Below are 11,828 nucleotides of genomic sequence, written 5' to 3' on the forward strand. Positions count from 1 at the left end.
TAGATGCTTAGAGGGGGCTTGGTAAGGCGGACGGACTGCTTCCGGCTAGAAGTTCCGGGAGGAGGAGGAAGCTGCGGCCGCCCGCGGTGGGACGCCGGGGCCGCTTAGCCCTCGGGCGTTGCCGTAGGGCGCTCAGGTAACTGGGGCGGGGCTGTGCCGAGCGTGAGAGGTCGAGGCCACGCCTCACCTCTCAAAGCCACGTCGGGCCCTCCGGAGCCCCAGCACCTCCCTTTCAGCACGGTGTTCAAGGCCTGACCCCAGCCTTGCCCAGTCTGTCCCTGCTTTTTCAGGATAGGATTCTTACTTGTTAGTGCCGCATCAAGCTGTCCTTCTCACCCGGGTGATCTGCCCCCAATCCGTCCTTCTGCCCCACACACAGTTATGATAGTGAATTCCTGAAGTGAAACCTAGCCGAATGACCCAAGTGGAGACGGTCTGGAATCAGACAAGAATGGTATACTATTTTCCCGCCAGCGTCACAGAATGTTCCACATTTGTACAAGTCCCTGCACGACCCTCACTGTCTTGCAAATGTATTTCCAATCTGCATACTTTTCTCCATGTACCACTGTCACCAACATCCTGGTCACCATTGTTTCCTCCTGGACTGATGCAGTCTCTTCCCACCTCCTCTCCTGTAGCTCTGCCATCTGCTCTCCACACAACAGGCGGAGTGATCTTTTTGCACTGTTAAGTCTGATTCGGTCACTTTCTGCTTAAGATCACTTAGTGTCTTTTCATTCACTTAGAATAAAATTCAAACTTAGCTTGACCTACGAGACTTTCGCTTGGCTCTTGCTTCATTCTCTTTCCGTGTCTCCTCTCGATACTGGTAGTTCCCAGAACAGGGTATGTAGCACTCTGTAAGTGTTCAGAACACTGACTTCGTGCCGAGTCTCCCAGGAGTTGAATCCCAGTCCTGTCGTGTGTAAGCTGTGTAAAGCATGCAAAGTAACAAGTTACGTTTATGAAGTAGATCGTGAGTAATTGGTTTCCATCTCCTCGGTAATCAGTTCTCATCTCAGTAAATGGTACCACCATCCATGGGATTGCTCAGTGCTCCAGCCAGAAATCTGGGAGTTACCTTTTGACTCCCCCTGCACCTCACATGCAGTCCATCAGCAAGATCTGCAAAAACATAGACCCAAACTGACTATTTCTCACCATATCCACTATTCCTGTAATCCCAGTCACCATTCTCTCACTTTGGGACTCACACAGCAGCCTCCTAACTAGTCTCCCCTGCTTTCTCTCTGACCCCCTTCAGTTCCATTCTTTACCTAACAGTCATCTTTCTCCTCACTTAAAATCCTTCAGTAGCTTCCCTTTACATTCAGATTAACATATCCCAACCGCCTATGGCCTATTAGGCTAGCTTGCTTTCATCTTCAGAGTTAGGGCCACCTCTTGGGGAAATGATTTTAACCATCAGATTCTCCACTTTGCAACCAAAGGACTCTCTAAAGCGCAAATCTGGGGCACCTGGGTGGCTCAGCCGGTTAAGCGTCTGACTCTTGATTTTGGCTCAGGTCATGATCTCACAGTTTGTGGGATCAAGCCCTGCGTAGGGCTCTGTGCTGACAGCATGGAGCCTGCTTGGGATTCTCTCTCTCTCTCTCTCTCTCTCTCTCTCTCTCTCTCTCTCTCTCTGCCATCCCCCGCTCACACTGGCTCTCTCTCTCAAAATAAATAAACATTTAAAAAATGCAAATATGATCATGTCATTCAAATAAACAGACCTCTCTGGCCTCTTACTGTCCCAGGATCAAGCTAGAATTTCTATGATTTGGCTCTTGCTTTCTTCTCCAGAGACTTTTTTTCCTGACCATGCCATCTTGTTTTATATAGTACTTTATTGCCTTTACACCATTTCCTTCTGTTTCATGAATTCCTAGTTGTTTATACTTTCAGACCCAATATCAGTGGTTTCCTCTTTGAAGTGCACTGCCCATGCCCCACCCAGTTGATCATCCCCACTTCTGTGTTCTAGCTCATAGTACTCTGTAACCTCTTTTATAGTTTTCCATACACTGTAGTGCTTGTCTTCTCTGAGTCCCTGGTGCGCTCCTCAATGGTGAGCACTATGTTCCATCCATCTCTGTATGGCTGGCATCGAGCACAGTGCTTAGCACGTAGAGGATGCCAAGAATGAATAGATAAGTGTGGAGGTGGTGATAGAAGTCAGCGCTTGGAAAGTTGCAGTCACAGTAGAAGGTCACAGCCCCCTGTCTTGTGAGGACTCTCATGATAAACTGCACAGGCAATTAGCAAAACTGCTACTGCCTGATCATGTTTATTTTTTTCATAGCCATATCACACTCTATCATTCTCTTATTTATCTGTTCAGTTACTGTTGATCCTCCTCCACCATACTGTATATTCCATAAGGGCGGGGACCTTGACTGTGTTGTTCATCACGATATCCTTGCCACTTGGCACCGATAAGTATTCACTAAATGAATGTGTGGCTACCACAAACATCCCCACAGTGAAAATCCTTCCAAGCCAAATAGGGGTAGAGCTTTGAAGATCTCATTTTGTTGGCATTTCAAGCAGGACTATGGAGTAGCAGAAATGCCACGAATTCGGAATCAAGAAATCTGAGCTGTATGAACTTGGGTAGGCCCTTCTCTTGGCCTTAGTTTCTGTTTTTAAAATGAGTCAGAAAATAATCCCTTGAATTTATACAGCACACTGCTATTTGCAAACCTCTTCACCATCTATTATTTCAATCTACTCTCATATCAGAGCAGACATTATTATTATTATTTCTGCAGAAGCTCGGAAAGTGTAAGTGAACTAGATCCTCTGTAAGATCTCTTCTATTTCAAACATACTACGAGTCTAAATAAGTAATCCCTACCAAAAGCAGCAGTATGAATCCTGTTTTCTCTTGATTTGGGCCTTATGTTATCATTTCCTAGTAGGATTTTGAAAAATCTGACCCATCGTTTAGGGGGAATCTGTGATCTTTGGTTCCCGACAGGTCCTCCATTTTGTCTCCTCAGCTTTCTACACTTGTGACAAAACAAGCCAGCAGGAGGGACACACACAGCCCTGGTAATCGTGGCCCGGCCCTCATTCTGCGGACATGGCAAACAAGGGGAACAAGAAACGTCGGCAGTTCTCCCTGGAGGAGAAAATGAAAGTCGTGGAAGCTGTAGACTCGGGAAAGAGGAAAGGCGATGTGGCAAAAGAATTCGGTATCACTCCTTCCACCTTGTCTACATTCTTAAAGGACCGCGCCAAGTTTGAAGAGAAGGTCCGGGAGGCATCCGTAGGACCCCAGCGGAAAAGGATGAGAAACGCTCTCTATGACGACATCGATAAGGCTGTTTTTGCTTGGTTTCGAGAAATCCATGCCAAAAACATTCTTGTGACTGGTTCTGTCATTCGGAAAAAAGCACTAAACTTGGCCAACATGCTTGGCTATGACAACTTTCAAGCAAGTGTGGGCTGGCTGAACAGATTTAGGGATCGCCACGGAATTGCTTTGAAAGCAGTCTGTAGAGAGGATAGTGACAGATTAATGAATGGTCTAGGAATAGATAAGGTTAACGAGTGGCATGCAGGGGAAATTATAAAACTGATTGCTGACTACAGCCCAGATGATATCTTTAATGCTGACGAGACAGGAGTGTTTTTCCAGTTGCTTCCCCAGCACACGCTTGCTGCTAAAGGGGACCATTGTAGAGGGGGCAAGAAAGCAAAGCAGCGGTTGACAGCACTCTTTTGTTGCAATGCTTCGGGGACTGAAAAAATGAGACCATTGATTGTTGGTAGGTCAGCCAACCCACGCTGTCTCAAGAATGTCCATTCCCTCCCTTGTGATTACCGAGCCAACCGGTGGGCATGGATGACGCAGGACCTGTTTAACGAGTGGCTGATGCAAGTGGATGCCAGGATGAAGCGGGCAGAACGCCGCATCCTCCTGCTGATTGACAACTGCTCGGCTCACAACATGCTGCCACGCTTGGAAAGGATTCAGGTGGGGTACCTGCCCTCCAACTGTACTGCCGTTCTGCAGCCCCTGAATCTTGGCATAATTCACACCATGAAAGTGCTATATAGAAGTCACCTCCTGAAACAGATCCTCCTCAAGCGCCACAGCAGTGAGGATCAAGAAAAAGTGGACATGAGGCAGGCCATTGACATGATCGCTGCAGCATGGTGGTCAGTCAAGCAGTCCACGGTGGTGAGATGCTGGCAGAAGGCGGGCATCATCCCTATGGAACTGACAGATTCCGGCCCAGAAGCAGCAGCCAGTGAACCAGAGATAGCCACTGAAGAGTTGTGGCACTCCGTGGCTATTGCCACCTGTGTCCCAAATGAAATAAATTTCCAGGACTTTGTCACTGCAGACGATGACCTTATCATCTCTCAAGATCTGATGGACACAGAGGTCATCCAGGGCACAGAGGCTGGTGAAAATACAGATGAAGCTGGAAGTGAGGATGAGGGAGAGGCATCTTCACCACAGCAGCCAAAAATCACCATCACAGAGGCCATCTCAAGTGTACAGAAACTCAGACAGTTCCTTTCCACTTGTGCAGGTGTTCCTGATGCCGTTTTTGGACAACTAAATGGCATAGATGAATATTTAATGAGAAAAGTGACACAAACTCTTGTTGACTCCAAACTTACAGATTTTCTCCAAACAAAATAATGTAGGAATTAACTGTCCCTTTTAATTTAGAAAATGTAGTTTACAAGAATAAAGTGAGTTTTGGTTTTTTTTTTAAAGATAGGATACGGAACTTAAATTTTAAGATTTTGATGACAACGTTCCAGTCCTCTGAAATAATCAGGAAACTTCCTTGAACGGTATTTGGAAATGAAATTTGACTACTATGTGTGTTATCTTTTGATTCATCAGATGGTTCCCCAAGTTGTCTGCACCTTAGGGTCTCTTGAGGATCTTCAAAAAAATTTGCAAAGCCCAGGCCTTATCCCAAACCAATTAAATCACAATCACTGGTGATGGGTCACAGGCATTAGTTTGTGGAGCTCCCCAGGTAATTCCGATGTGCAGAAAAGTTTATTGGATCGGCCACAGGAAAGTCAAACACGCTGTGGGGCTAGAGCCAACTTTTTCCCAGTAAGTCTAGCTCAGTGTTTTCCAAATGCTAGCTCCCTTTAGAATCACTTGGAAGGCTTGCTAAAACCCAGATTGCTGGGTTCCACCTCCATATTTTCTGATTCGGTGGGTCTTAGGTGGGGCCCCCAAATTTGCAATCCTAACAAGTTCCTAGGTTATGCTGATATTGATGTGGTCCAGGATCCATACTTTGAGAACCACTGGTTTAGCTGGATTCTAGTACTTCTCTCTTCGTTTGGCCATCTGAAAACTCCCACTCACTAACTAGCAAAAAAGAAAAGAAAAAAAGAAAAGCCTTAGCTGTTCTTATTCTAGATCTGTTGACTCCTTTCTGCTGATTTGGTAATCTACAACCTTCCTAGCTTTTCTCCTATATGCCCCACCAGTTAGCCAGGTATTCAGTAGAGGTACATCTATCTGTGCCCAAAGAATTAACAGGAGTCACCTAGCATATTGACACATCTTGTAATACTTGAGGTTTATTGCTTATAGGGAGCTGGGGCACAGGGGAATACGAGGTGCATTAAAGAAGAGATACAATACAAAGCAGGAGGCTTTGGTATAATATCAGAAAATCCTGCTAATCAGGATCACGGGAGAGAACATACGGCCCAGTGTACCTCTCACTTTCCAGACAAAGTGAGAGGGAAGTTTGTGGGAGCGAGGACATGTGTGACAGGGTTTGGCTCATCCTCTACTTGGATCATTTGCACTGTTCTCCACACCTGTGGATAATCCAGCCTGGACTTTATGATTAAGATGAAGGCACACTATGTTTACCTTTACTGAAATTACTTCACTTTTATGCCTTTATGTTTGTTCTTCAGAGATATCTGCTAGAGCTGAGTTGATTTTAAGTGATTTAGGATTGTATAAACTTATGACCACATTTATAATATTAAAGTTGCTTTCCCATAAAGAAGGATATTATTAATATCCTTGATACCCTTTATAACCCTGGTATCTATTCCTAATATGTGAGACATCTGTTTCATTTTTAGAAGGTATGTACAATACCTGTCAGTGTTGTCGGGTAGATTCCCCCCCGTGCCCGCCCCCTCCCCCGGCCTACACACACAGCTTAATTTTGTGGTTACTTCAAAAACCCATGGCAATTCAGTGATTTTTATTTCTGTAGTCATTTTAATTGAAACACATATAAAGCAGATTAATTATAGAAAGTATTGCTTCCATGTTGAACAAAACAACAACAATCACAAAAAAATGCTTAAATGGATTTTTAAAACCTTGTTTTGGATATTTTTCTTCTCAACAAACTAGTATAATTAAAAGTACTATACATATTTAAAATTTTTTTTAATGTTTATTTATTTTTGAGAAAGACAGAGACAGAGTGTGAATGGGGAAGCGGCAGAAAGAAAGGGAGACAGAATCTGGAGCAGGCTCTAGGCTCCGAGCTGTCAGCACAGAGCCTGTTGCGGGGCTTGAACTCACAAACTGTGAGATCATGACCTGAGCCGATCATGATTGGCTTAACCGACTGAACCACCCAGGTGCCCCGTTATTTAAAATTTTTTTAAAGTTTATTTATTTTTAGAGACAGAGGGAGAGAGAATCCCATGCAGGTCCATGCTGTCAGAACAGAGCCTGACATGGGACTCAGTCACATGAACCACGAGATCATGACCTGAGCCAAGACCAGGAGTTGGACGCTTAACCAACTGAACCATCCAGGCGCCCCAAAAGCACTATACGTATTTTTAAATCCTTAATACTTAGGAGAGGAAAACAGTGCCCTCTGGCTGAGTCCTGGGGTTCCACCTCACTGTCAGCACCTTACCTGTGGTCACCATTTTGTGTCAGGGTTACTGACATGATTTTGAGTTTCTTCCCTCACCTTTCTTCTCCTGAAGTCCACTTTGCACATGTCAGATCTATTGACATCATGCGATGGCCCCTGCCCACGTGTCTTTGGTGTCCCCTAAATGCCTTAAAAAAAAAAAAAAAAAAAAAAAAGACGATCATTCAGTTGAGTTTTAGCACCCTCTAGAGTTAGCTACAACCTACGTTTCTAGCTTGCTTGTTCCCTACAATTCAGTGTATGTGCTGCTCCTGGATAGGCCGTTTTCTTCCACTCCAACCCCATGTCTGCTGGTGTGCCTTTACCTGAATGCCTTGCCCTGCTCCCGACCTAGGTAGGCCCTGAACATAAGGCCCTTCAAGAATTAACTGGAGTCCTCTTTCTCCTAGCCTTTCTTGAGGAATTAAGCACCCTTCTGTCTCTCAGGTCCTTGGCACTTTTTGTCTCTACCACTCAAACGCTTAAATGTTTATGTTCTGGGGCGCCTGGGTGGCGCAGTCGGTTAAGCATCCGACTTCAGCCAGGTCACGATCTCGCAGTCCGTGAGTTCGAGCCCCGCGTCGGGCTCTGGGCAGATGGCTCAGAGCCTGGAGCCTGTTTCCGATTCTGTGTCTCCCTCTCTCTCTGCCCCTCCCCCGTTCATGCTCTGTCTCTCTCTGTCCCAAAAATAAATAAATGTTGAAAAAAAAAAATTAAAAAAAAAATGTTTATGTTCTGTGGCTCTTTGACTAGACTGTAAGCTCCATGGGAGCAGGGACCCTTGTAACCTTAATGGTGCCTAGCACTGTGCTGGGCATTCATAGGCACTTCAATAAACATTTGTGTATAAATTGATATACATGTGTAATGTGTCAATGCCACCTTTTAAAAAAGCTGTTTGAAGCATTGATTCTACTAGAAAATGACTTGCAGATAGGGCAGAGCTGTCCTCTATTTAAAAGAATTTGCAAAGGTTTTCCATGAGTATCTTTGCCTCAAATATATTATTCCAGGTTATCATCTGTTCTTTGATAATGAAGAATTTCAACTGTTTCCTTCCATATAAAGGTATTGCAGAATTTACACACACAAGACTTTGGTATGAAAGGCTTTATTTGAGTGCCTTGCATATAGTAGTATTGAGTAAATATGTGCCTAAACTTGTTTTAAAAAATAGGAAGAGAGAGAGGGGGCACCTGGGTGGCTCAACTGGTTAAGTGTCTGACTTCAGATCAGTCATGATCTCATGGTTTGTGGGTTCAAATACCACATCGGGCTTTCTGCTGTCAGTGTAGAGCCTGCTTTGGATCCTCTGTCTCCCTCTCTCTCTGCCTCTCCCCCACTCTCTCTCTCTCAAAAATAAACATTTTTTTTTAAATCTCACATTCTTGACTCTAATGTATCTATCATATGAATTAGATCCTATTAGATAGAAATCATATCTAAAGCAGAACTTTTGCGGTCTGGTTTACACTGGATAAACCTTTGATCCTGTTGGACATTAGGGTTTTTGTTTGATGCTTTGCTTTTTAAACTAAAAGAATCTAATATTATCACTTTTGAGTCTGCTGTCTTTATCAGGCCATGATTTCTCCCTGACCCTCCTGTCCCTCGTCCCCAACTTGAGGATTTATTTTACCCCAGTTGACCAATCTACTCTGTAGGCCAATATTCTGGAACTAGGCAGCTACCTCAGCCGAGCTGTTAAGAGGATAAAGTATACCTGGCCCAGACTATGTATTTTATAAATGCTATCTATGGTCATTAGTTTCCATCCCTATTTGGAACTTTACAGGTACTTTTTAGAGGCAGGGACCTCCCTTGCCAGACCTTTTTTTCACTAACAGATCTTGGGGTTTAGTGTTCTGGAACCACCCAGCCTAATCATTAGATAAAATTCAAGTTTTCTTTGTCCTGTTCTTAAGATGGGTTCTTTCATTAAAAAGGAAAGAAGCTAAGAATTATTGCCTGTTATATTCCAAGAACCGTTTTACTCCTTATCATTTAATCTTTCCAGAAAATTGCAATGCAAAAGGACAAATAGGCTCAGATAATGTATTCCAACGTTGCATACCTCTTAATTGTTCCTACTACCAGAGGCCATAGTTCTTTGAAGCGGAATGTTGTAGCACATTCTGGCCACCAGAGGGCAGAGGAAGACTACATAATGGAAAAATTTGGCCAATCGAAGAATCCTTAGAAGCGGCCATGTGTAATTTCTCTGACATGGCAAAGATTGAAAAGGACGACAAGGAGAGAAAAGACACAGGATGTGAGACTTGTTCGGGCAACTAAGAAATAACTGTGACTTGGACCACCTTGTGATCCACCCCATTGCACATCTACCCCTTCACCAGTGACTTTTTCCAACCATTGATAACCACAGGCCGTGTAATTGACCCTGGACAGATAGACATGCTCCGCAAATGAGGCAATGTTAGAGAATTGACTATCCACCAAACGTATCCATGCTTGGACCTTATACCCACTGCTGGCCATGAAGTCTCTAAGGATGAAATACATGGCCCTATCTTCAAGGAGTCCAGTTAGGAGAGGAGAGAGGAAAAAACAACAGAATGGTAAATGCCATTTTAGAAAATATACAGAGATGAAGCCCAAAGGGAGACCCCGCATGAGAGAAGAGGAATTCAGTGGGAAATTTTGGCAAGAGCAAGGGACATTTAGTAAGGAGTATTTGGAAAGACTAGTAAAAAGCTAGGCATATGGGGCTGGGAGGCAACTCCTGGTGGAAGGAACAGCGTAACAAGAGCGTATATAACAGTATTTTTAAACGGCCCATTTGGGATCACCTAAGGTCAGAGGTTATGTCAAGCAAAGGGATGTATGGCAGGACAAGAGGTTGAAGATGTAAGCAAGGGCAAAGTTGTTTTTTTTTTTTTTTTTTTTACTGTTTATTTTTTAGAGAGAGAGACAGAGCATGAGTGGGGAAGGGGCAGAGAGAGAGGGAGACACAGAATCTGAAGCAGGCTCTAGGCTCTGAGCTGTCAGCACAGAGCACGACGTGGAGCTTGAACCCATGAGCCATGAGATCATGACCTGAGCGATAGATGCTTAACGGACTGAACCACCCAGGTGCCCCAAAGGCAAAGTTTTTAAGGCCTCGTTGGCTACAGCATTAGTTCTGAACTTATTCTGAAAACACTAGAGAACCACTTAGAAATAGCAAAGGTCCTTTCTTTCTTTCTTTTTTTTTTTTTTTAAGAAAATAATTGATAACTAGTGTGGAGGCTGAGTGGTGGAGAAACAGATTAGCTAGTCAGGCTGTGGCATAGTCCTGAAGATAAATGAACATTCAGGGCAAGAAAGAGATGTTGAAAGAGATGGATTTGGTGATTGAATTGAAGAGGAATATTCTAGGATTTCCCAGGTTTCTGGCTTGAGTTGCTGGGTCATGCCATGATCAAGCTAGGTCAACGGGAAAAGAGGAGTTTGAGGATGTGTTGCATGTGACGTGCCTCTGGGCACCCAGGCACAGTTGTCCAATAACAGCTCTGGAGATTTATATATAGACAGGCTGATTGGTGTTCTATCTAGAAAGGCTGGAAATCGTGTTTGGCTGCCACGAGCATGCAGATAATAAAGCAATGGAAGCCATAGACATGGATGTAGTCATCTGGAGAGAGTTTATAATGCAAAATGGTCATGACGTGGGGTCTGTGAACCAACCTTTTTAATAGTATGGATATTTTTACATGCACATGTGGTATTTCTCCAAGAGTCATACTTTCATCGGTCTCAATCAGATCTGAAAATTAAAAACGAGCAATGATGCTAAATGAGGAGAGAAGAGACCAAGAACATGAGCACCGAAAGGACAGATGGGGAAGCAGAGCCCTCCAAGGCACCTGCAGAGATGCTACAGAGTGTGTGAGGCACTTCACAAGGCTCTGCACGCCAGGTGCTGCGTGCAGACAGGGTGAGTACACAGGACAGCAAGATTGGAAGGGCCCTTAGACGACCATTCAGTCCAACTCCTTCATTCTGTGTATAAGGTGTTAGCCTCCGCTTACTGACGGGGAAAATGTGGCGCAAAATTCACTTACTGAAATTCAGAGTTAGGACTAGCGAGACATTAGCCATTTTGGGGTTTTCGGATTCCAACATGGTACAGAGTAGTAGTCGTCAGGCAACATGAGAACTGGAAGGTTCCTCAAGCAATCTAGTGCTCCTCCCCTCTTCACTGATGAAAAAATTGAGTCCCCAAAGGGTTAATGTACTCACTCAGGATCACAAAGCAGAGACAAAAGAACTGGGTTTCTTTATGCATTATGGCTTTCTGTAAGGACAGATCCTCTTGTCATAGTTGGGAAAAATTAATGACCGGATCCCTCTCCAAATGTAAAGGGATGGTATTTTAAAGATCACTGGTGACCTAAATGTATTTCTTAGTGAAGCACTTAAATAATTTAGACACAGAGTAATATTTTATTAGCATTAACAATTTATTAGCAGAATGAAATGACACCTCTAGATCTCAACACGTACAGGATCTTACATAATAAACAACATGAACATATCCTTCCAGAAGAAAAACATCTGCTATTAACCAACTACCCACCCCCCCTCCTGCAATAGACTGCAATCCATCAACTCATTCTCATCCCATAGAGGGTTAAGCATGATTTATATAGAATGGCATCAAGGCACTTGCTTTAATTAAAAAAAGATATATGTGGTATAAAACATGTTCCCAAAAGTCATTAGCCTTGAACAATTGGGGAAAAAAAGGGCAGTATACTTTTTTAGGGAATAGACAAAACTGAGAATTTACGTTCATTCACCTGTCACCCTGATATTGTCTTGATTTGTATATAACATTGCAAAGGAGACAAAAAAAGGTAGCGTTGTATATAGATTGATTTGTTCCCACTAATTTTTGAGAAATCATGGTAGCATCAGAATTCAAAT

General features: G+C 43.7%; 1 protein-coding gene across 1 annotated transcript; it reads left to right on the forward strand.

Moving 5' to 3' along the window:
• Positions 1-61: 61 nt before the first annotated feature.
• On the forward strand, positions 62-6,461 carry TIGD6 (tigger transposable element derived 6). The gene is made up of 2 exons (XM_047092469.1): positions 62-136; positions 3,009-6,461. The coding sequence occupies exon 2, from the start codon at positions 3,092-3,094 to the stop codon at positions 4,664-4,666; it is 1,575 nt and encodes a 524-aa protein (XP_046948425.1). The 5' UTR covers positions 62-136; positions 3,009-3,091; the 3' UTR covers positions 4,667-6,461.
• The last annotated feature ends 5,367 nt before the right edge of the window (positions 6,462-11,828 follow it).

This window comes from Lynx rufus, unplaced genomic scaffold (assembly GCF_022079265.1).
Source record: "Lynx rufus isolate CCGP_SWC_20201006 ecotype Redwood Valley unplaced genomic scaffold, mLynRuf1.p SCAF_1, whole genome shotgun sequence".
Taxonomy (NCBI): domain Eukaryota; kingdom Metazoa; phylum Chordata; class Mammalia; order Carnivora; family Felidae; genus Lynx; species Lynx rufus.

Excerpts from the sequence above, each read along its gene's own strand:
- TIGD6 (XM_047092469.1), top strand. The coding sequence starts at position 3,092 with ATGGCAAACAAGGGGAACAAGAAACGTCGGCAGTTCTCCCTGGAGGAG.